Source organism: Podarcis vaucheri (assembly GCF_965113315.1).
Source record: "Podarcis vaucheri genome assembly, chromosome: 1".
NCBI classification, from domain to species: domain Eukaryota; kingdom Metazoa; phylum Chordata; class Lepidosauria; order Squamata; family Lacertidae; genus Podarcis; species Podarcis vaucheri.
Genome location: NC_138759.1, coordinates 129,459,256 through 129,485,333, shown reverse-complemented (window position 1 = coordinate 129,485,333; position 26,078 = coordinate 129,459,256). Strand labels below are relative to the sequence as shown.

Genomic DNA, 26,078 nt, shown 5'->3' with positions numbered 1-26,078 from the left:
ATGAAGATTAGAAAAATGAGAAAATGAGAACTGAAATTGACAGATCCTTCCATCCCTACTGTACAGTGCCCCCCGCCCCCAATTTAGCTTGCTCTCTGGTACTTATTGAGCTAACATATCTTGACTAAAGATTGCCTATGCCCCTTCTATGCCTACTGGCACTCAAGGTTCTTTGCAGATTATGTGTCTCCCATTTTAACTCTACAGAAAGTAGATGAGAAATGAATGCTTAAGTTATTTATTTTTAACCCTCTGGAGTCAGCAGGGTTACTGTGGAGTCCAGCAGCTGTTTGAAATATTTGTTAAATTTAGCAAACCCGAAGCACTTCATACTCTGTGTACGCCTTAACAATTATGGGGTCAGCTATATTTATACTCTCTTTTCTATTTTAAAAAAATTTGTTTAACTTGCTAAGATATCAGGGTTCCTATTTATCTCTATTCATACTGTTGAGAGTTTAGGGCAGGGGTCTGCAACCTGCGGCTCTGGAGCCGCATGTGGCTCTTTTACACCTTTACCGTGGCTCCGGGGCGGATACTAGCGAGGGGAGGAGGCGCATTGTGTGCCCCGACACTCCCCACTGTGGTGGGCGCTGTACTGGCTGTGACGTCGCATGGGGGCGGTGCGTGCGTTAGTCACGCACTGTCCCGACTTCACCTTCCTGCCCGCCCACCCGCTACATTGTAAGGGGCATGTACGCTGGTCACTGCATTGAAAGGGGGCAGGTACGCTGGTCACTGTTTTGAAGGGGAGTGAAGAACACACACACAAAAAAAAGGTAACTTGTTAATTTAACGTTTATTTCTATGAGGAGGAGTAATTCTGAGGGGTCAAACAAAGAAATAAAAAAAAAGTGACAAAAGTTATTTTTATAATGAGGAGTTTTGCGGCTCCCATTTTTTTCTCTTCGGAAACGGGTTCAAGTGGCTCTTTTTGTCTTAAAGGTCGCAGACCCCTGGTTTAGGGGAGGCAGTTAGGCTGTATGCCTGAGTCCCTTCTAATTCCTGGCTCCAAAAAGGGTTGGAATCTAATGGAATATCCCATTGTTGAGTTAGCTAGCCAAGGGCCATGATGGCCCTAGTATGGGTTGTTAATATAAGAAAGGAAGTTGCTTTGTGTCAGAGGGTAAATGGGTAGATCCCCCTTCACCTGGCTGGGTGCCCCCCCCCAAACCTGGCTAGCAATTAGAAGGACAAAAACCAGAGTTAGGGAGGTGAGCTGGGAGCCAGAAGCAAACAGAAGCCTGAGTGAAAGCCATGACTGATTTCTGCTTGAATCCAAGGCTGTGGCTATTGAGGGAATACTGCGTTCTGCAGTGTTGATGCTGTAAGCCCCTCTATTGTAGGCTCAGGCTGTATATATGTGTAAATAAACCATATATCATAAAGACACCACAGTTTCCACTGTCCCTCATTCCGAGGAAACCAAACCCCAAGTAAGCACCTGGAACTCTAGAATCCCACACCGTTTGGAAGCTGGAGTGGCATGCAACAATTTGAATGGGACAATGAAACTACCAAACACCTAAGTTAACTGGGATCTTCTCAAATCATGGTCAGGAAAACCTTCCACTTGATTCTACATGAAGGTCTTCCACTGATGGAAGCCTCCATGCCTGTCTGAATGCCACTATTGTGCATGCATGCATGCATGCATACACTTATATAAATTTAGCTATACTAGTATGTGTGGGTTTGACCACTCTGTGCTGGTTTGCTGTTCAGTATGAGGTAAATTTTATGTCCTGCTAGATGTCAAATTGCAGTCAAGACATCCTGATTACTTTAAAAATTTGAAAGTGGTACATTTCTCTCTATGTGACATTTTTAAAACCAAGTTTCAAGACTATGGGCTTCACCTCATAAATGAGACCATCATAATAGAGTACACATAACTGCACGTGAAATGTAAAGCTGGGTTGTGAAAGTAACAATTAATTAATCAATAAAAATACATTTTACTGTTGTTGTTATTATTTTTATTTTGATCCTTCAAATGCTTCATTGAGCACTGGTGGTGAATGGGATTTCTAATGTCAGCCAGGAATATACTGCCTATGTTTGCAGAACCCAAACTGAATTTAATAGCATATAATAAAAAAAGCTAGTTTACTGGGTTCTGCCAAACAGTAGCAAAACTAAGATTGCTTCCAGACGGATCGTGGATGACATATTTTTTACAGCATCCACATGATGTCATTGCCATAAAAATGCCAACGCATACTTTTTACATCTAAACTAGATTTCAAAACAAAAACCCAGAAGTAAAAATAACCCATTATCCATCCATGGTTACTGCTCATCTAGATTTTTAGGGTGGGTAGTTTGTCATGTGTGTGATGATGTTTCAGTAGGTGGCTCTATCAGTGCACCCCTATTTCTACTGGCTCCTCACCTGAGCGTAAGTTAGCTATTTTGTTTCTAGCAGCCAAAACAATGGACTCAGCTAGAAAAAGCGTTTTATATGCATTATAACACTGTGATACCGGATGGTGCTGTGGAGTTCCGTTTTTGCCAACGCAACTTCTCACAGTTGTACCTTGGAAGTCAAACACCTCACTCCCAAACGCCACAAACCCGGAAGTGAGTGTTCCAGTTTGCGAACGCTCTTTGGAACCCGAACGTCCCACGCAGGCTCCGCAGCTTCCGATTGGCCGCAGGAGCTTCCTGTAGCCAACTGGAAGCCACACCTTGGTTTCTGAATGTTTTGGAAGTCGAACTTCCGGAATGGATTACATTTGACTTCCGATGTACGACTGTACAAAGTTTGCAATGCGTTTAATTGAAGGGCTTCTTGGATGTGTCTAGATCCAACCAATGTAAATGTGTCTACTTCCACTAACCCACTTCAGAGGAACTCTTCTTTCAAGATTTCCACATAGTACATGTGAAGGATTATGCTGGAGTACATTGCAATACATGCATCAGACTTTTTTTTTAAGATTAATACAGCAATTTAATGTAGACCTTGTGAGACTGTTGCTTTTGTACATAATATTGTAAGCACGTGTACACCCAAGGTGAATGTTAAGTATGGTAAATTAGAGGAATTAAATGTTATCAAAAGTGGGAGAGAATGAGTGGTGACTGGGTGGGAGTTCTGAAAGGGAGTTTCAGGGTTGCTGGAGAGACAGTCTGCTGTTGAGAGTGGTGTTAGGAGTGCCTGGTAGATGGTGTGTGAGTTGGTGATGAATGTGTAGCAGGGTTAGCTGATTAGTAAAGAACCAGTATTATAGTAGCCATTGATGTACATATAAGAAAGTAACAAATAAGATAAAGAAAGATAAATTAATTAATTGTATTACACCACATGCCTATTATTTGGTTACACTAGGGATGTGTTCAGATAAACATTATCTGATGTTGGCAGCAGGAATAAAGGGGGATTATTGAAATACCTATCAAAAACTCAACTCATAGCTGCACAACATTTGCTCTTGCACCACTTCTCAGATAATATTTTTTAAGGTGAATGCACACAGATTAAGAAGTATCTGCTCACATGCCCAGAATGGGAAAAGGTAGTGGAGAACAAGAGGAATGGCTGAGGGGAGAGACAGAAAAAAGCCAACCCAGATACAATCTGACAAGCTCCACCCACTGGCATGGAGGACAAGCAGGAGTGCCTTTATAACCTTTTTGTGATATAAGGCCCCTGTCTGGAAGCACCCTACAAAATTGATATGAGATCAGGACTATGCAATACCGATAAAAGACCAGAGCTATACTGATAGAAGTGGGCTTTATTTCCAAACTGTTCCCTCAAAATTCTGTAAGATAAAATAAAGGGACTACTACATTCTGTGAGACTACTGAAGGGGTAAGTGTCACTGCAGTATACTCAATTAATTAGTACTGCTACTTACTTTCTCTCATATGTGAATAGAGAATACTCAGTCTATGAGTACTAGCACACAGTCCTCATTGAAAGGTACCCCACAGATTTCTAAAATGTTTGATTATAGCAAATTCTTTCTTCATACATTCTCTATGCAATCTTATCAAATTATCTACAAATAATTAAATAGGTAGAGCAGATGCAGCCTACAAATACTTTTTCTGAGTATAAGTACCTCTGGAACTGCAGCTTCCATTAGGGAAAGAGGAGGAGCGACACATCCACCATCCTGGGCAATCTCCAGGGGCTGGTAAGTAATTTCAGAAGGATGTAGATAAAAGAATGAGGTGGGAGAGGCAGGAGACTAAAAAAGAGAAAACATTGTTTTGCATATGACAAACTCAATTCTTAGAAGAATTCAAGCTAAAGAAGAATAAAAATTGTAATATATGATTTCAATGCAAATATGATAACTATTATTTAAGTGGAATGCTCTTCCCCTGGACACTTACAAACCCATGTGTTCTAAAAAGTGTGCATGCATTTGAATGATAACTTGTTTCCAAGTTTGTTTCCAACAAACTTGTTTCCAGTTTGAATTGAATTACTCAAAGAGTTTGTCTCTTCCTTCTCCATCACATTCCCTCCTCCCAAAATTCTACAAGCAAGTACCGTAATTAGGACTATGTGCCAAAAACAGTCTCAGCTAATACCTGAGGTAATGTAATGAATCTACTGAAGGCCGTATTTTGAAACTGTGTAATTTTGAAATTTCTAGGATGTGAATTTACTGGCTTGTACCCACACTTCACTTCTGCCAACAGGAATATTCCCTGAGCAGCATTCCACTCAGGGGATGCTCCTACAGGCAGAGGGGGGGGGTGACTTTTGCCTCTTCGCTTTCACTCTCTGAATAACTGCTCCCAGAGGGCTGAGGGAGCCCCACTCTCAGGCATGGTAGGGAGCTGTAACCCCACGAAAACAGCAAAAAAGGACTCCACCCCCTCCCATCCACCAGCAGTATCCCCCTGCTGAATTAAAAGTCCATTTCATTCCATTAAATCTGGACCTGCATGCCCGCCAGGAGCAATCAGTATATCACATGACATCATGAAGTGTATACCTCAAACCAACAGAGAGTAGTATGGTATACTAGGTTTAAATCCACATCACAAATCCCAGCTACAAGGGCTACTCACCTCTGGCCAGTTACAATCTGACAGCCCTAATCTAATCTTACATAATTGTTCTAAGGATAGTAGTGGAGGAAAGGGGACTATTTATACTGCCTTAAACTACTTAGAGGAAGGGTGCAATATAATTGTTATAAATAAACAAACAGATTATGGAGACTGAATATGATTTACCTGTGGAATACTCCACTGCCATTGTCCTGGAAGACACTGTGCAGGAGCCTGTGGTAATTGAAAACAACAGTATGCTAAAAAATTACACCCCAAATTCCTGATTTACACTGTTTGTAAAATAAAATATATGCTGAAGACATTAACTGCAATAAAGCAGAGTTAAATACAATAAACGCTAAGGTGGACATATTGTCAATCTTTCTTTCTTTAATAACATATAGTAGTTGAATCATGTTTGGTTCCCATGTTCAGGACATGGGCAAGTTACCTGCTCTGGCTGAGCTTGTACTCTGAAGGAGCAAGTGCCTAGCTTGTGGGTACTTCTGGATGCATTTATGTCATCAGCTAGGACTGCTCCTGGACAGGGATAATCTAACCACAGTAGTTCTTGAGTTGGTACTGCAATGTGCCTGGTTCAGAAGCTCCAGCTGGTGCAGAATGGGGTGGGGGGCCCAGGAGCAGACTGCTGATGGGGGCACATGGCCCAGAACATGTCCCTTCCAATTCAACATTTAAAGATTCCATTTGACACCATTGTTAAAATATATACACTGGCTGTCCAGCTACAGTGGTACCTCTATTTACGAACTGCACCCGTTCCGGAAGTCTGTTCTTAAACCGAAACTGTTCTTAAACCAAGGCGCGCTTTCCCTAATGAGGCCTCCCGCCGCCGGTGCCCTTCCACTGTTTGGCTTCCATTCTTAGGCTGAAGTAAAGTTCGCAAACTGGGACACTACTTCCGGTTTTGTGGAGTTCGTAAACCAAATAGTTCACAAACAGGGCTGTTCTTAAACTGAGGTACCACTGTACTACTGAGCCTGCTTCAATTAAGAATACATCTTCCCATAATGGTTTATGAAAATATTTTTTTGTTAAATATAAATATTACTGTAAACCACTTAGATATATTTTTTTAGGATACAGTGGTAAAACAAACAAACAAACAAACAACTATGAAGTCAATTAACCTATGAAGCACAATTTCCTCTCCTATGCTGCAATAAAGTTGCCAAAAGCATCATTTATTTTTTTACCTGATAATGATATGTAGGTTGTTGATAAACAGGCTGAGCTACCATCACAGGAGAACTAGAAATAGAACGTGACTTTAAAAAAGAGAACAGCAATTAGAATCTTACTGAGTTGTCCAAAGAATTATTAATATGCTACTAAGAAATACATTTTAAGCAATACACTAAAAACTAAATTATAAACAAACAAACAAATCATTTACAATAATTCACATATCAGAAGTGCCATTTGGGCTTTTGCTATCTATCCTCCAAAACAAATTCCCCTTCAATATACTTTTCATAGTTAACCACAGTACGGTGGTACCTTGGTACAGGAATGGCTTGGCTCCCGAACAAATTGGCTCCCGAACGCCACAAACCCACCACAAAGTGAATTTGGAATGGGATACTGCACACACAAAACTGCCAGTAATCTCAGGGTCATACGTTCAAGCTCTACATTGGGCAAAGGATTCCTGCATTGCAGAGGGTCGACTAGATGACCCTTGTGGTCCCTTCCAACTCTACAATTCTATGATTCTTTGAAATCCTATGGAGAATCAGACTAGGATCATTCCTATGATTATTTTTTAATCAGAGTTACAAGGGCCCATAGAATGGCTACAATTCTGTGTTGCATGCATTTGCCATTTGCTTGCCCATCCAAATTCCTTTTCATAGTTATTCCTGCTGACTCCCTCAATTGCTTTTTTATATTCAGGGGAATATACTGCACCCTTTGAATAAATATACTTTTTAGTTGTTACTGGACAGTAGCATTGCACTTTTCACAAAAGCTGCTTACAACAGAGGTATGAAACAAGGTCGCACAGTTAGAAAGGCAACAATGTATACTATATAAATTTGTGCTGATATCTATTCAGAGAAGACAATTAGCTTTAATTTCCAAAATTTAACAATAACAAACCCAAACAGCTATTGGCACATTAGCATTGTCTCAGAACAAAAGAAATTACGTACAGGCCATGGCTGTGGAACAGAAGCAACTTCGGGAGTATGAAAATAAGCTACACCATTATGATATGTGTATGGATATCCAGTTGAAGTAGTCAAGTACATTGTTCCAGCCGCTGGCATTATACTGGATCCTAAAATAAGCAGTAACAAAATTGAAAACTCACAGGTACTTTGCATTCTATCCTTAAAAAAAATTCTAATACATATGGGCTTGGATCCAACAGACCACTTGAACCCAAGATAGCAGAAAGCACTACTACTTGCACACTGAGAGCTCTTAAACCTCTGCAAATTTCTTAGGTTGCAGTTACAGCTCTCCATAGCACACAAACGCGATGGGGGGGGGCTGACTCTCAACAAGTGGCTTTTTGAAGGATGCAGAGAACTGCAATGGGAAGAGAGGCAGAAAAACCCTATTCTGTGAGCAGAACACAGCACACACACTTTTAGGATCCAGAACACAGCACACACACTTTTAGGATTTAGCTATGATGCTTGTAAATAATACTTTATCAATTAAGAGTAGAGCAATTCTAACTGGGATGTGGGTGGGAGGGAGCGAAGCAGAAGTTTCCACCATTTTCAAGGCCCTGCTGGCTTGTGCTGGCCAAGGTCGGAAACGTGTGCATGCTTGGGTCTTCTTCTTTTTATCTTGGCAGTTCTTTTAATTTCTCACTCATTAGTTTTTGGGGTAAGAAACCGATTCACTTAATTATAATTGGTTGGAGGGATTAACTGTGCCAGCTCCAGGCTGGTGTAGTTGATTCAATCCTAGGGCCTCTCAGAGGAATTAATGGTGTTGGATCAAGCAAACCAAAGGGCATCCCCAATATGTCCCATTTCTGATCCTGTAGCTCTGTGCTTACAGAACTTTCCACAAACGTGACTGTGGGCTCTGGGTCAGACATGTCCCCCATCAATACAGAGCAGAGAAGCATTTCCACCCCATCCTAATCCCCTCAAATTACAACATCAGAATTTCCCTCTAAAACGCAAAATGTGTTAACAGAAAATTTCAGCTCACTGCAATTTAATATTAAGAATCATTCTATGAAACTGACTAATGCAGGCATAGGCAAACTCCGGCCCTCCAAATGTTTGGGGCTACAATTCCCATCATCCCTGACCACTGGTCCTGTTAGCTAAGGATCATGGGAGTTGTAGTCCCAAACATCTGGAGGGCCAGAGTTTGCCTATGCCTGGACTAATGTGATGAAAAGAAGCAACTCTGTATCACCATCAGAAGGCATGTGCCTCAGCTGGGCCAGAAGCCTTCCACTATCATGTGCCTGAGTTGGCCTATAGATAAACTTGCTAAGAGAATATTAACACTCACTAGTAGGCAAATAGAACAGTAACAGTACAATCCTATGCATGTCTACTCAAAAGTAAATACCACTGAGTTCAAAGAAATTTACTCCCAAGTGTGTATGTATAGGATTGTAGCCTAAATAATTCTTCACAGCACTGGCATAGCCAAGGATTTTTCCAAAACACCCGTAAAAGATGGGGGTAGGAAGCAAGCAAGCAAGCAAATACATACGAGGAATCCCTACTTGTTGTTTTCTTATTGCTGGACCAATATTCAGTTTTTTATCCTTATAATTTAGTTTTTCAGCCTAAGCCAAAGCAAAGAAAATACATACAATTATTTACATACATACATAAATACATACAATTATTTATTTTTCAAATGTATTCAAATAACGAATGTTTCAAAAATCTCAATAACATCTCAACAACACGTTTTACAGATACCTTCAGCTCACCTCAAATCTTAATGGAAATGTCTTGTGAACTCAGTCCTTTGTTTTGTGCCAAATGGTGAATAAGGCACTTTTGAACTGGACAAGTATTTGTTTAAATAATGTATTCGACTGCGCTTTATAACTAACTACAGTGATCATAAGGATTGAATCAAACAGAGTAGATTAAAAAATAAATAAAACCATCTCAAGTGGATATAAATGCATAATATTTTGATCCATAAAACTTATCAAAGTTTTATGTTATCAATTATAAATTTTATAACTTTTATAACTATAACTAACCATAGCCACAAACAAAAAACAATACCTCCCATGCATTGCTAAATTAGTCACAGGCCTGGGAGAAGAAGAATGTTTTTGCCTAGCACCTAAAGATATGTAATGAAGGCAGCCAGGCAAGCCTCCCTGAGGTACCACAAAATGGGACCTTCTCAGTAGCAGGACCTTATCTTTGGAATCACTTCCTTTCTGAAATAAATCTGGCATTGAAACCGTTTACCTTTCCACAGCAGCTGAAGATGTACCTCCTGGCCCAAGCCTTCAGATAATGGTTGAGTTAATATGCCAGTAATTTTGACAGTTGCTGTTTATATATACTTTGGTAATGTTTATCTGTTTTATATTTTGTATTCAATGCTGTTCTCTTGTGTTACGAATATTGAGTGAAGAGTGAAATTATAAACTAAACAAATGAATACACAAATAGAGTACACACTGTTTTTGCAGGTCCCCATGTCTAATGTACCACATTATTTTGCAAGGTAGTTCATTTTTCTGTGCATCTGTTTGTGCTCTATACGTTTGGACACCTCTCAAAATATTGTTCCCAAACTTGGCATGAAACTTTTTGAGGTGGGGGTGGAAGAGATTGTTGTCGTTGGAATGCCAGGCACCATTTGGAATCAAGGCAGTGGACCAAAACAAGACTTTGGATTAACGTCACTTGATTTTTGGTGTGGCAGGTCCAAACTCACAAACCACATTATCCATTTAAAAATCACAATATTTTTTGGTTTGTGGGCAGCACCAGGCACTCCCCACTACCATAAACAAATGTTACTTGGTATTACCAGTTCCTATCTGTGCACAAATATATAATTTTTAATGAAATCATGTTTACCTCTTGTAGTATTTTCTGAGCGTCTTCCTGAGTTTCAAATGTGATGAAACCATACCTAAGTAAAACAGCACACGTTTTTCTTAGCATATACTATATTTGCAACCTTCCCATACAAGAGCTGCTGCTTGACATGCATAAAATGAATGCCTATCACATAAAATGAGGAAGAACCAATGACTGACTTTAGCACTATGGATCAGTATATGTACCATATCAAACAAAGCCAGATTTAAAAATCCATTAAACATAATATTTTGGCTGGCTTCCCCAAAACAAATTAGAGTTCTCATGGCCTTTACCAGGATGGTGGCTTTTTACTGCGGTTTAAACTTAGTTTAAACTATTCTACTTAAAACTAGTCATTAAAGTTTCCTATTTTAATCTGTTCTATCAATGCGCAACACCTTATTATGGGTTAATTTCAGCATTTGTTACATATTCAGGCTTGTGAATGAATGGATTAAACCAAGATGACACACATAAAAAGATAACTGACAGAAATGTTTATATGTATAGTTAACATAATGAACCAGAAGTCTGTCTACACGCTTGCCTGCATGTATACTCTCTATACTTTATTTTCACTAGATTGTTGTCACATTCATTGTGAACTGGGAAGACTTGACTGACAGCAGTAGCAGCATATCCCATGGCAGGTCGGGCTGAATGGAAGTGGAGGGAGGAGCAGCTTTCCTTCAGCACTCTGTGTGAGATGGAAATGCAGTGCCTATGGTATTCTGGTCTGTCAGATATCAGTTCAGAGCAATGAGGAGGACCAGGACTTCAGGACAGTAGCAAGAGCTGAAGGGGAACGTGGATGTGGTGGTGGTGAAAATAAGAAGTCCTGCACCAACCTGTTGGATTTTCCATCCTGGGAGGTGGGGCCTGCTGGCCCATATTTGGCTAGCTCACCTTTAGGGTGGGGAAGCAAACTCCCACCCACCTTCAGTTACCTGCAAGCCTCAATTGGTGCCACTCCCAACCAAGATCTGACGGCAGAATTACCGTACTTTAGAATGCCTGAGGCCTTTTACCCATCACCATACCTGTGCAGTCCAATTGGGGGTGGGGAGTGCGGGCTTTTGAAAAAGAGGGAGCTAGAGCAGAGAATTCAAGCAGAGCACGCAGGGCAGTGGGAAGTCTCCCTTAGAACTTCCACAAGGGGGGGGGGAGCCTGTGGTTGTGAGATAGTCAACCTAAAGTACCCTAGTCTGTGAAAACATGAAATGCCACCTTGCCTTTTGTTCCTATGGTTTGGAAAGTCATAGTGAAAACTGATATATACTAATTACCTCTAAATAGGAAACTTTTTGTAACTCTTTGCAAACTTTTAACTTTTTGTAAAAGAGCTGGTACTTTCCTTCCAGGACCTGAATGTACCATGAATGACTATGACTGCATAGTTCTGCCTTCTGGAGTGAACAGGAGGAGCAACTCAGACGAGGATATCCTCCTCCACTGTAGAGAAAAAATGTTGATTTTTAACTATGAGTACAATCCTATACAAGTCATCTACCCAAAAGCAAGCCCTACTAAGTTTAATGAGACTTAATTGAAGTTAATTGTGTATGGGGTTGTAGTTTTAAGGTGCTCATGTCTTGTTAATTATGTAATAAGGATTTTTCCCCCTGCATGTATTGCATGAACTAGTATTATTTCTACTTGATGAACAAATGCTTTATTGTACTAACCCCTTTGATACTCCAGCTCTGTCATTTACTATTTTTACTTCTTTGACGCAGCCATACTGGGAAAAAAACTTCCTTAGGTCATTCTCATTAGTCTAGTAAAAGAAAAAGAAAATGATTGCATCATCAAATCATTACTATAAATGTACTTAAAATCATCATTTAACTTTGATTTCCTTTATGGAATATTTTATTTTTTAAATCACATTAATATTGATCACACCATTCTGTATCAACAATTCCACTAACTGAATCGTATCTGTTGTCTTTTTAAATTCAATTTTCAAAAATCATAATTTGAATGCTATTTTTTAGTCTACTGGCCTTAAAGGCAACCTTTCAAGTAGAGGTTAAGTAGAAGTTCCTGCCCCCTTAGAACCTGTGTTGGAAGAGGATTTGGGCTAGATACTTTCTAGGCTCTACCAGGTCCAAAATTACAACTCTTTCTCCTTTTCTTCTCTATTAAGTAACAGTTTACTAGAGATGAGAAGGACAAGCAAAGGGAACAAATCCAGTATTTTCTCATTGGTTGGTGTTTGTATCTTGAAATTCTTGTGCGGTAGCACTATATCTGTCCAATAAATACATAAAATTAGAGCCTAATTTCTACATTTATACACTTAAAACTATACAAACAATGATATAAGCAACCTATTAAGACAGAAGTGGAAAAAAAAATGATTGTATTGCTAAGGAACCAAGATCAGGAAAAAGAAATACCTTAAAATCGATTCCTCCAACAAAGATGCGATTAGGAATGACTGTTCCAAATCTTGGGGCACTTGTGGGGTTATTTAAAGGCACTGGCGACACAGTGTTAGGAGACGGAGACAGAGAATCAGTTTGCATCTGATTTGTAGTTTGCTGTTTAAGAGAATATAGTCTTGTTAAGATATATTTTCAACACAAAAAATTTGAAATGCTAAAAAGACAAATCACAGCTATCATTTAATTTTTGATGTACTAAGCTACCTTCGGTAGTATCTTCATTCAGGATGCCACATATACTAAATCTAAGATTACCAGCTGAATTCTACATACATATAGCTAGTTAGTTCACTGAATATTTGCTTCAAAGTATATTCCATTGATTTTAATAGAATTTGCTTTCATATAAATGGTTTCAACCTGGTACACACTACCTTTTCTTCACCTGTTGCACCTAGTTATGTTTAGAAATCATAATTCATTCTGAAAGCAATAAGAGAATGGTAGATAATATTTAATGTTCTTATGATTTTTAATTATGATATGTTTTCTTATTTTTAATTATCAAGAAATAAGAACAAGCTGAAACCTTTCCACACACACCCAATTCACTTGTAGACTGGAATGTTTAAGTATTTTACTAATGTGTTTATATCCCACCCTATATGCACATGCAAAGTAATACGGTTTATTAAAAAATTCAAAAGGTTCATACAATACAAGTCAAATAAAAAATGAAAAGGACCAAGTTTTTGCTTATCATAATCATGCTATATCCAATAGCAAACTTGGTCTCAGGCCTCTCACTGGAATAGTGAAACCAGGGTACTCACAGCTTATGTGAGGAACAGAACAATTTGTTTGTAAATTAAAAGGGTGAGGAGAAGAGGAAAAAAAACCTTAAATGACCCAACAAAGACCATGCTCACTGACCTCCATGAGATAGACTATTTAGGGTGTCAGTTGAAGAAAAACTAAGGGGGAGGAAAACAAGATGGGAAAATTGAGATATACATACTCCTTAACTGTTTATGGTATGGGGGAGCGGGTCGTGTCACATGATGCATGCCAACTCTACAAATTTTTAAAGGTTCTAACCCCTTTGAAGCTAAGAGCCTGGAGAATTATGAACCAAGAGAAAGCACTTCCTGCATCCCTAATTACTCTCTCCTTGCCCCAAGGACCCTTGACTCCCAACAGCTTAAGGTGGAGAACTGAACTTAGTACTGTATCAGAAAAATAAGAAACTGAGATGCATTTCAGCTTGGCAGATTGATCCTTTCATAGTTATGAAAAGGAGACAACTTACCTCTTTCTCTATGCCATTTACAGTGCAGTCCTGTGCATATTTATTTGGGAAAACCCACTGTGTTACTCTCAAAGATTTACTCCCAGATAAGTGTGACTACAGGACTACAGTCTTACAACTTGCATGATGAGATGGGACATGTATGAAAGAGGCTGGGAATATACATGTGTGCAAAAGACACATCACACCTGATTAACAGTGCAATCCTGTATATGTCAACTCAGTCCGGGACTTAGAGCTAAACGTGTGGGACTTACGAGCTAAACGTGCGTAGGTTTGCAAACTATGCAATCTTTTAAAAGAGCTTCTTCTAAAATTTAAATTAGCAGAACAAGCAAGTAGACATTCCCATTCTTTATGTGTGGCTTGCTGAACAATTTAAAATTGGCAACTTGGAGCAGCAGAATCCCATTTTTCTACCCTCTGAAAACTTTTTGATGGGAGAAGTTTCTTCTTCAAAGGAAGAGAATTTTTGGTTACAGATCCATGACCCAGTTCAAATGAAATGCTGCTGACTGCAAAATCATGGTGATTAAAATTTACTTTCTGAGAATTTGTACACTAGAAGGTAATAACTGAAGCGCTATATTGGACTTTATGAGTGAAAAAATGTGAATTCAAGGTGCCTGGGAGGGTGAGAAATACCATCTAGCAGAATGAGAAAAAACTAGTTATTAATACAGCTAGAATTTGCTCTGAAGTGCATACTTTAAATAATTGTCATACACATAATTGGTAGACAGAATTGGAAGACTCTCTTTTTTATTTTTTTCTTCATATCTTGCTTTTCTGTGACTTTTCGGGACGTGGGTGGCACTGTGGGTTAAATCACAGAGCCTAGGACTTGCCAATCAGAAGGTCAGCGGTTCGAATCCCTGCGACGGGGTGAGCTCCCGTTGCTTGGTCCCTGCTCCTGCCAACAACTAGCAGTTTGAAAGCACATCAAAGTGCAAGTAGATAAATAGGTACCGCTTCGGCGGGAAGGTAAACGGCGTTTCCGTGTGCTGCTCTGGTTCGCCAGAAGCAGCTTAGTCATGCTGGCCACATGACCCGGAAGCTGTACGCCGGCTCCCTCGGTCAATAAAGCGAGATGAGCGCCCAGAGTCTGTCACGACTGGACCTAATGGTCAGGTGGTCCCTTTACCTTTACTTTATGACTTTACCTTTACTTTATGACTTTTAACTCTAGCTCTCTGTTAACCCTATTTACATGTATGTTTGGTTCTTTGAATATTTATATTTGAGATAAATGAAGATACACATAGGAAGGTGATGGACAGAAGATGAAGGGACCTGGATGTGAGGTAAGCCAGAGAGGCTCTCTCAGGGTTTGAGGCTGAGGGAACAGGGGAAAGCTTTCTCTTTCTCTCTTTTTCTTGGTTTGTTACTTCTTTCTTTAGACTGATTCAGTTTTTACTGTATCCTGTGTTGAAAAATATCAAAAATTAACTAAAAAAACCACACCTTCTTCCCTAGTAACATTATTTCTGTACGAGTTGAACCATAAGGAAAAGGTACACCATTATTAGTTTATAAGCTAGAAACTAAAACCAGTAGTAACTATGGTTATGCCGGGCTAGAACATATGGAACTACTGCTAACACTAACGAGGAAAAGACTGAAATTTGCATAGGAAAAAACCCACAATTATATTGTACAAAACATTATCTAGTTCATTTTTTAAAAATTAGTATTCACAGCAGAAATTATATTCTTCAAAATATTTCTGCAAAATATTCCCACAACATGAAATTATCAGAGAATGGGAATGGTGTATAAAATCCAAACAAAATTCTGTTGTAAAAATCATGGCCGTAAAGCTTTGTAAGAACTGTTTTCGAATAGACTGAAACAAGTGTAGCTTGCAAGAAAATGTTGTAAAATTGAGTGCCCGTGTTCAGGATTTCAAACACCCTGCCATACCCTCCTATAGGGGACTCATTCCATCCTTCCCAACAGCCAGTCAGCATTACATTACCACTGAGCATGCTCAGTTCTCATTGGCAATTCTGGGTGATTCCCAACCAGGGGGGCACTGGTGTTCCAGAAAGATTTTCTAAATGGTGCCATTTCAACTTCATAAATATATATTCCTGCAGTATATACTGTTTGTGTATTTGCATACGTATATACAACCCGTGCCGTCAACAAGGATCATGATAACGGATACCCATCAAAAATAAATGAAGAGCTGGAAGAAAAAATTCACTATACCTATTTTAACCATTTCTAAACCCAAACCTCTGCTTAATAATTAAAAAGCATCATTGTTTAAAATAATAATAATTTTCTCTCCTTTTGCTCCAGATTGAAGGCACAGAATGACAATGAACAACATGAGATAAAGTTCTACTGCTGTTAACCATCAAACAATAATAAAAAATACATTATCACAGTGTCCCTAATATTCAGCCAATAAATTCCAAACTTCAGCTTCTTTTCCAGAAAAAAATTGTCATAATTGTTCATAGTGTAGTATCTAGGAATGCACAGGAAGCGTTAGCATAGCACAGTCTGCTATGAGCAACAGAACCACGACAAGGTCCTTCCTGAGTCTGTTGAAAAAAAACAAACCAATTTGGAAAAGAAAAATACACTGATATGTCAATTGAGGGGTTAAAAGTTATTAAAAGGAAATAGTTAAGAGATATTAATAAATTATAATTGAAGAACACAACTCTTTAGCCTATATTTCCTCACCATGATTTATAAACAATTTTTCATAAAGAAGCATTTAAAAATCTAAAGGTAAAAGGTAAAGGACCCCTGGACGATTAAGTCCAGTTGAATTCGATTATGGGGTGGGGCGCTCCTCTCCACTTTCAGGCCAAGAAAGCCAGTGTTTGTCTACAGACAGGGTCATGTGGCCCACATGACTAAACAGCTTCTGGCACACGGAACACTGTGATGACTGCCAGAGCGCACGGAAAAGCTGTTTATCTTCCCGCCAAAGCACTACCTATTTATCTACTCATGCTGGTATGCTTTTGAACCGCTAGATTGGCAGGAGCTGGGACAAAGCAACTGGAATTAACCCCATCACAGGGATTTGAACTGCTGACCTTACAAATGGCAAGCTCAAGAGGCTCAGTGGTTTAGACCACAGCGCCACCTGCGACCCTCTTAAAACCTACTGCAGCTTGTGAAAAACCGAGACTCTTTTTTGAGATATTGGCTGGGAACTTTTCCATGGAACAATTCTGACATTTTTAAAGTGTATTTTCTGGTTTAAAAATGGAGTTTTAAATAGCTAATCAGTTAAGCACACAGACCATATCAAACTAATCAGAACCAAAAGAACCTCAGAGTAGCTTTCATCTATTTTATCCAGTAAAATTATAAAGTTAGTGCTCTTTTCCCCACAATAATTTAAGAGCACAAAGCAAGGTTATGTAAAAGGAAGTACAGTGGACCCTCGGGGTATGTTACCTTCAGGTAACGTAACTTTCGGGTGGCGAATGCGGCAAACCCAGAAGTGTATACTTCTGGGTTTCGCCACACGCGCATGCGCAGAAGTGCCCTATTGCGCCGTGCACGTATGCAAAAGCAGCGCCTCTAGATGCAGACTTTTGGGGGTATGTACGGACCCCAGGAACCAATTAAGTTCATATCTGGAGGGTCCACTGTACAGGCGGAGACCATTTCGCTTGGGGGTTCCATTCCCACTCCCCATACCCTTCATAAGCATGCCCAGCCCCAATTCGGCCCTCACCCAGGGCAAAAAGGACCCGCATGTCAGCGCCTAAAATAGTTGCTGCCTACACAACCAGAGATCTCATAATAGGCAAAATCATGTCCTTTTTTTCTAATGTTATTAACAATGAAATCTTTTACTACGTATGTTACGTGCATATAGGCCATTAAGAGAAAAACATTAATACTGTATTTTCAGTTTCAGCACTGAAGCTCTGCCCACAGCATAATTTCTTACTGCAACACAAAACATTACTGCACTCCCATTATGGTAATTCAAGACTGCAATGTGCTCCTGTATATTACTTATCTGTATTTTGGCTGTGATGATAAACACTTAAAAATGCAATGGGAATACACAAATTCATAGCACATCTTTACTGTCTGCATAACAGCAATCATTAGATGACAGGGTGAGAGGAAGAAGCCTAAGGCAATGAGCATTTAATTCAGAACACAAGGATGAAGTGCTATTATGAAGTACTAATTTAATTCAAAAATACAAAATAATACAAGGTACTGTAGATAAGGCAGAATTTCAAGTAAGGCAATGCAGCGCATTATTTTAAGCCAGTAATTTCTTGAAGATTTAAGTAAGAAAAATATAATACAATAAAATTGACTGTCCTTTCTATCAGGCTGGGGTTTCTGTTTACCTACCTAGTACTACAATCCTAAACTTATGTCCTAGTGAGAAACCTCCACAGTGGGACCTACTGCTGAATAAATGGATTTAATGAATATGTGGATTTCAAAGGTTCTAAAACCTTCTTCCTTTCTTCTAGCCATAACACTGAACATACATATTGAGGCCTCAACTGCAACTGCTTGAACCCTGGTGACTTCTCAAAACATGCATGGGAAACCCTTCTGAGGGTGATGCTACAGGAGGCAATTTGGAGAAGTGAAACAGAGGTTAGGAAGGAAGAGGATAAGTTCCACTCCAAAACAGCTTCTCCTTTTCTAAAGGTGTTTGTGAGTAGCATATTGTTTGGGCCTGAATCTGTTCCTGGCATTACATTTACAGTGGATCCTCGGGTCGCGAACATGATACATGCGGGAGGCACGTTCGCAACCCGCACCGTTCGCAACGCACAGCGCTGCATCTGTGCACATGCGGGTCGCAATTCGCGCTTCTGCGCATGTGCAAAGCATGATTTAGCGCTTCTGTGCATGCGCCGAAACCCGGAAGTAACCTGTTCCGGTATTTCCAGGTTCGGCACGGTGCACAACCCGAAATCGCGTAACCTGAAGCGTCTGTAACCTGAGGTACTGCTGTACAGTACTTACAAATTTAGTTTTAGCAATAGCAAGTTTTACCCATGAGAAAACCCATGATGGATTTCCACAGCTGTTGAACATACTGAACTCTACCTCTCTTTTAAATCAGAACCAGTGAAGGCAGTGAAGGTCCTGTGTGAGTGTCTGGAAGAGGTTGGAGGATGGATGGCGGCTAACAGATTGAGGCTGAATCCTGACAAGACAGAAGTACTGTTTTTGGGGGACAGGAGGCGAGCAGGTGTGGAGGATTCCCTGGTCCTGAATGGGGTAACTGTGCCCCTGAAGGACCAGGTGTGCAGCCTGGGAGTCATTTTGGACTCACAGCTGTCCATGGAGGCACAGGTCAAATCTGTATCCAGGGCAGCTGTTTACCAGCTCCATCTGGTACGTAGGCTGAGACCCTATCTGCCTGCGGACTGTCTCGCCAGAGTGGTACATGCTCTGGTTATCTCCCGTTTGGACTACTACAATGCGCTCTACGTGGGGCTACCTTTGAAGGTGACCCGGAAACTACAACTAATCCAGAATGCGGCAGCTAGACTGGTGACTGGGAGCGGCCACCGAGACCATATAACACCGGTCTTGAAAGACCTACATTGGCTCCCAGTACGTTTCCGAGAACAATTCAAAGTGTTGGTGCTGACCTTTAAAGCCCTAAACGGCCTCGGTCCAGTATATCTGAAGGAGCGTCTCCTCCCCCATCGTTCTGTCCAGACACTGAGGTCCAGCTCCGAGGGCCTTCTGGTGGTTCCCTCACTGCAAGAGGCCAAGTTACAGGGAACCAGGCAGAGGGCCTTCTCAGTAGTGGCGCCCGCCCTGTGGAACGCCCTCCCATCAGATGTCAAAGCGATAAACATCTACCTGACATTCAGAAGACATCTGATTCAGGGAAGTTTTTTAATATGTGACATTTTAGTGTATCTTTCATCTTTGTTGGAAGCCGCCCAGAGTGGCTGGGGAAACCCAGCCAGATGGGCGGGGTACAAATAATAAATTGTTATTATTATTATTACTCTGCATGTTTTTGTACATATGCTAAGTCTCCACACATATAAAGAAAAAGGGATGCACAATTTTGCTTGACATACTGCATGTGACAAGCCCTTGCCTATTCCCAAGCCTCAAATTGAAGAAAAGGGTGGCAGATTGTCCCATCAGATATGAAATACCTATGAGGCATTCCAAACATTCTCAAAGAGCAATGCAACAAGTTGCTGTCCTCTACTTGCGATTGGAGCAGAGTGGTAGTGGCGAAGGAACTGTCCTGATATTTCATTCAATCCCGCAAATAACAGAGACAACACCCCTCACCCTTCAATCTAACCAAAATATCAAGTTCTCTAGAAATGGAGACACTCTTCATAAAACAAATAATGATTTTGAGGCACTTTCTTCATGGCATGTGTTACCAAAAATGATTCTTTTGGATATGTAGAGGTACCAAGAAAACAAGGGTTTTCAGTATGTTCAATATACATGGAACTCCATCCTTGCTGGGTTAAGTACTGCATTTTTCCATCTGAACCTGCCAAGCTATTAGGATCCTCATCAGAAACCTTTCTGTGTATATGGGATTGACCCAGGATAGTACCTTTTCTACTGTAGCACCCCACCTCATGTATTGTCTCCCCAGGGAAGATTACTGGTGCAGTTTTGGTTATATTTGCAGCTCCAGATGAAGCCATTCTTAAAAAATCACCCAGGATGTTTTGTTTACTACTTTTGTATTTTGTCATATTGTATACTTGTTGAAATCTGTGTTTGTATTCCCCACTCCAACACTTTGGGGGGTGTTATTGGGTTATTGTTTTTATTTTGGTTTTATATATTGTGATCTTTTCTGTGAATCACCCTGAGACTTCTGGGTATAGGGCAGTATATAAATTCAATCAATCAATAACTCTTTGTAAAAAGGACTGGGAGGTTCCATGTACATAACTGATTGAAAACTAACCAACAAACCAAAAGTAGGCCAAAAGATGTCACGAGTTGGAAGTACCAAGAGGAACTCCGCCTTTTCATCCAGCATTAGCAAATAAATCTGCAATCAGACTTCTCATTTTTATATTCAAATCTCCAAATGCAGATCCGAAACTCTACACCACGTGTGAAACACACCCACCAAATAAAAAAGAGGCATCTCTAATAAACTCCCTAGTGCCGCAGTTAAGTTACCAACTTGACACTGCCAAGTTCTTCGCGGGACTATTTACTAGAAAGCGGATGCTCTCCCTTCTTACTAATTATCTCTCTTTCTCTCTCTTGTTCTAGATTCCGTAGTATTTCCCAAACTTGGGTCTCCAGCTGCTTTTAAACTACAAAATTCCCATTATCCCTGACCATGGGTGGAGCCAATGGGGGGGGCAGCTGCTCCCCAAATCAAGTAAATCAATAACAAATACTTAACTGAGGTTCTGCCCCCCCCCTGCACCTGACTACTGGTATTGCTAGTTATGGATGATGGGAGTTGTAGTCCAAAGGGACCCCTGACCATTAAGTCCAGTTGTGACCGACTCTGGGGTTGCGGCGCTCATCTCGCTTTACTGGCCGAGGTAGCCGGCGTACAGCTTCCGGGTCATGCGGTTAGCATGACGAAGATGAACATGCTTCTGAGCGAACCAGAGCAGCGCATGGAAACACCGTTTACCTTCCCGCCGGAGCAGTGACCGAGCAACAGGAGCTCATCCCATCGCGGGGATTCGAACCGCCGACCTTCTGATCAGCAAGCCCTAGGGCTCTGTGGTTTAACCCACAGTGCCACCCGCGTCTAGCTAGCAAGACCGGGCCTGACCACTGGTCTTGCTAGCTAAGGATGATGGGAGTTGTAGTCCAAAAACAGCTGTTTGGAAACACTGTTTTAGAAGCTAAAAAGGGGGCGGGGGCGGAGAAAGGGGGGGGGGCAAAGCGGGAAAGGTCGACACAACAACAAATGCGTGCCAGAAGGGCGTCGAAAAGGAAAAGGCGGGCGGAGAGAAGGAAGCACTTACAGAAGGAATGAGGGGGAATTAGGAGCGCCTCGCGCTGACTTTTCCTCGGCATCTATTGGCGGGACAGAACCTCGCTCTCCCCCCCCCTCCAGCTCCAACCGCCCTTCTCCCGCCGTTAGGGCGCACGCGCAAGAGGAGCGCTCGCTCTGGGGTAGAAAAGCAGCTGGCGCGAGCACGGCGGTTGGCCGGGGCTGTTTCTTAGGAAGGATAAAAGCGGGAAGGGGCTCGTGCTGACGGAGGGAGGGCGTGGCCAATGCCTGTCTCGTGACCAAAAGCGAGGCGGGAGCGGGAGCGTTACGGGCCTCGCTCGCCGCTTTTGGCGGGAAACCGCCGTCGAGGCTTCTGAGGAGATTTCGCGCCCTCTTACCCGCCTCACGCTCACCCACCCACACAAAATAACGCCATCGCCTAATAAAACGCCCTTTTTTGCCGCCCGGCCGCAACCGCCGGCCTCCCCGTGCTTAGATAACCTGCCCCAACGGTTTCCTCAGGAAACCAACGGTTTCCTCCCCATAGACGGCCTGCCCCCCCCCCCATAATACTAACCGAGGGGTCGGGCTCCATCTCTTTCCCTCGCGCGCGCCTATACACGGCGGTCTCCCGGCGGGCACGTTCCGCGCACGCAGCTCTTCTCCCTCAACGCAGCCCCAGGGCGAAGCGGGAGTTGGGGCAAAACGGGGGGCGGGCGGGCGCGGCAAACTCGCGCTCCCCACACGTGGTGGGAGCCTCGGCTGGGCGGAGAGGTGGGGTAAAAGCGGGAGGGAAAGGCTTTGAGGTTGTGTTTAGGGGACTCGGCGGAGCCTGAAAGTTAGGCGGGCGGTAGGTTTAGTTGGCCTCCTGGCCCCCCAAATTACACCTAAATCCTAATTTCTGGAAGCCCAGAAACTCGGCTTTCATCCATGGCCAGTTGCGAGCCGTGTAATCTCTAGGCAGGAAGAAAGGAACGACTTTGAAGATTAGCATTTTGTCCTATTTAGCATTTCATCTCCAACCTCTCTCTCTCACACACACACTTATTTCCATTCAGGTTTCTGAGCAGACCTCGGAGGCAAATGCAATCCAAATATGAAAGCACAAGTCTTGTTAGTTTCAGGTTATTCACAAGCACATCCATATGCCTGTATCAGAAATGCTATCACTATTATCCTGGCTGGTTTCGGCCTAACGCACACAGCGGCATCAAGCATTTCCGTCAAGTATATGCGCATTGGAACAGCATTTTTAATGCTAATAATAATAATTGTGCCCCACCCATCTGACAGGATTGCCCCTGCCACTCTGGGCGGCTTCCAACATGTATAAAAACATAACGTAAAACTTTACACGTTACAAAGCTTCCCTAAACTTGCTGCCATATTGTAATAATAATAATAATAATAATAGTAATAGTAATAATATATTTATACCCCGCCCATCTGGCTGAGTTTTTCCAGCCACTCTGGGCGGCTCCCAATCAAATATTAAAAACAATACAGCATTAAACATTAAAAGCCTCCCTAAATAGGACTGCCTTCAGATGTCTTCTAAAAGTAAGATAGTTTATTTCTTTGACATCTGGTGGGAGGGCGTTCCACAGGGCGGGCGCCACCACCGAGAAGGCCCTCTGCCTGGTTCCCTGTAACCTCACTTCTCGCAATGAGGGAACCGCCAGAAGGCCCTTGGCGCTGGACCTCAGTGTCAGGGCTGAACGATGGGGGTGGAGATGCTCCTTCAGGTATACTGGACCAAGGCCGTTTAGGGCTTTCAAGGTCAGCACCAACACTTTGAATTGTGCTCGGAAACGTACTGGGAGCCAGTGCAGATCTCTCAGGACCGGTGTTATATGGTCCCAGCAGCCACTCCCAGTCACCAGTCTAGCTGCCGCATTCTGGATTAATATCGTATACATCTCTACACATCTCTCCCGTAAGACTATTTTGTGTTAGTTGCCACTCGGCAGCCCATACTTTCTCCCAAAAATGGCCTCCGCACAAATAGTACCATAATTTATATACAGGATTTTCAGCTCCTGACTTCAGATATCCTGGCACCTTAAGGACAAGTGTCTCCAAGCATGTCCAGTGTGCTCTCACCCTTAATGCTTTCAGCCATAAATTAATCTGAGTAAAAAATTTAGGGTTATAGCTATGCGAGTTGGTAGTGGCAAAAAGGTCAAGGAAGGAAGTCTGGCTTTTTTTTTTTTTTTAATAGCATGAGCTTTAGGTACTTCAAAACATTCTGAGGCAAGCCAGCCTTTACTCCTGGAAATACATGTGAGCACTAACAATGAAAACATAGACACAAATGGTTTTTTTCTGATTTTATATTCTTCCCTTCTATCAAATGGCTTGAAGAACAAATTATATACGGACTAGTAAAAGGCTGGCCTGTTGATAAACTGACATCTGTAGGTATTTTGTAGCTGAACCTATTTCCCACATTCTTTCGGCCTTCTTTTGCTAGACAGCGATTATGTATGTTAATCGTTACACACCAGCATTATTTAATCGTTGGTCCCACTAACGCATCCTAACAAATCAGCTTACACACAGTCACAAAGCTCTGACATTGGTCCTCCTCACCCATTACAGAATTCATTTGAATGTGTTCGCCCATTATGGACTAGCCTATAGGGAGAGATCTTAAGGTCTCAAGACCAAGCATTTTTCAGTCTTTCAGGAGAATATTGAGGAAGAAGATAGCTCAACATCTCGGCTGCCAAAAGAGTATACAATTCCATATTTTCATATTGCATCGTGCAGTTTAAACAGTTCACATTAATCATTCCCCTTCATTTGTTGCCTGTCGGTTCTTCCTTTTGCCACTTTCTGTAACATCTCAGCCTGCACCCCAGGATTACATAAACTCTGTCCCCTCCTTGAAAGCCTACCCTGCCCCTTCAGTCCATTGCACCTCCTAGTCTCCCTCCTACCTCTGCCCCAAAAATCATCACCACCGGTTCCCTCATGCCCATACCGTTCCGTATTATTCTTGCATTGCTTATCTGTAGTTTTAGCCTCCGCCCCTAGCGCTGCTTAGAAGAGACCAGCGTTTATTTGCCATGCTTGGGAAAGAAGACTCTCTGCTCACCTCTGCCACCTCCCCTTGTCCTGTTGCTGCTGTCACTCACTCCGAGAAACTTGCTGTCCTGAAATACGCACGCTCAGCTCTCAAGAGTTACATAGATCCTCCTGCACACACAAACCACAAAGCGTGTGGAGTCAGGGGGTTACTCACCTCTGCGCAGTGAGAATTATTACACCTTGGCCTGACCAAGAGCAGTAGCAGGGGTAGTATCTTATTTCTAAGCCCGGAGCAGCAGGAGGTGGCAGCATCTAGCCGCTGGCTGGCTGCAGATCCCTTCCTGCGTGCTGTTTGCTTTCTGACACTTGCATTCCTCCCCCCCCCTTTCGGGGTATCATTTTGCCAACAATCACACACACACACACCTGATTCCAGGCTGGTTGACAGCCAGGCTTCAACAGGAATGGTAGCAGAGAGGAGTGATGCAAGGGTTTTCATGATAAACTGGATCATGAACATGTAACACAATATGTAAAATGCCACTGTGTTGTTGTGGCTGACATTTCTCTCACTGTGCCTTATTAAAAAAAGGTAAAGGACCCCTGGGCGGTTAAGTCCAGTCAAAGGTGACTATGGGGTTGCTGCACTCATCTCGCTTTCAGGCCGAGGGAGCTGGCATTTGTCCACAGACAGCTTTCCGGGTCATGTGGCCAGCATGACTAAACCACTTCTGGCGCAACGGAACACCGTGACGGAAATCAAAATGCACAGAAACGCCGTTTACCTTCCCGCTGCAGCGGTGCCTATTTATCTACTTGCACTGGTGTGCTTTCGAACTGCTAGGTTGGCAGGAGCTGGGACAGAGCAACCAGAGCTCACTCCGTTGCTGGGATTCGAACCACCAACCTTCTGATCAGCAAGCCCAAAAGGCTCAGTGGTTTAGACCACAGTGCCACCCGCATCCCCAAAATTTGCCTTCTAGGAAAAACGAAGTCACAAACTGATGCACAAGTCCTAGTAAAGGTAAAGGTACCCCTGCCCGTACGGGCCAGTCTTGCCAGACTCTAGGGTTGTGTGCCCATCTCACTCAAGAGGCCGGGGGCCAGCGCTGTCCGAAGACACTTCCGGGTCACGTGGCCAGCGTGACATTGCTGCTCTGGCGAACCAGAGCCGCACACGGAAACGCCGTTTACCTTCCCGCTTGTAAGCGGTCCCTATTTATCTACTTGCACCCGGGGGTGCTTTCGAACTGCTAGGTTGGCAGGCGCTGGGACCGAACGACGGGAGTGCACCCCGCCGCAGGGATTCGAACCGCCGACCTTTC

General features: G+C 42.2%; 1 protein-coding gene and 1 long non-coding RNA gene across 7 annotated transcripts in view; one reads left to right on the top strand and one right to left on the bottom strand.

The window, feature by feature from the left end:
- Nucleotides 1–25,186, bottom strand: part of BOLL (boule homolog, RNA binding protein) — a 34,960-nt gene extending 9,774 nt beyond the window's left edge. For 2 of the 6 annotated variants that reach the window (XM_082199823.1, XM_082199824.1), the window contains exons 1-9: nucleotides 24,968–25,122; nucleotides 12,494–12,637; nucleotides 11,777–11,868; nucleotides 10,086–10,140; nucleotides 8,740–8,815; nucleotides 7,200–7,327; nucleotides 6,240–6,311; nucleotides 5,206–5,253; nucleotides 4,074–4,202 (exon numbers count right to left, since the gene is read on the bottom strand). In XM_082199823.1, coding sequence (XP_082055949.1) covers nucleotides 4,074–4,202; nucleotides 5,206–5,253; nucleotides 6,240–6,311; nucleotides 7,200–7,327; nucleotides 8,740–8,815; nucleotides 10,086–10,140; nucleotides 11,777–11,868; nucleotides 12,494–12,622 — 729 coding nt within the window. In that variant the 5' untranslated portion in view covers nucleotides 12,623–12,637; nucleotides 24,968–25,122. Of the gene's footprint in view, nucleotides 1–4,073; nucleotides 4,203–5,205; nucleotides 5,254–6,239; nucleotides 6,312–7,199; nucleotides 7,328–8,739; nucleotides 8,816–10,085; nucleotides 10,141–11,776; nucleotides 11,869–12,493; nucleotides 12,638–21,751; nucleotides 21,910–22,297; nucleotides 22,443–24,706; nucleotides 24,868–24,967 lie in introns of those variants that run through there. The other 4 variants (XM_082199825.1, XM_082199828.1, XM_082199826.1 and 1 more) reach the window with 4 other exon arrangements.
- On the top strand, nucleotides 20–4,057 carry LOC309525629. The gene is made up of 3 exons (XR_014216465.1): nucleotides 20–449; nucleotides 953–3,110; nucleotides 3,161–4,057. It is a non-coding gene; the product is annotated as an uncharacterized lncRNA (long non-coding RNA).
- Nucleotides 25,187–26,078: the final 892 nt, after the last annotated feature.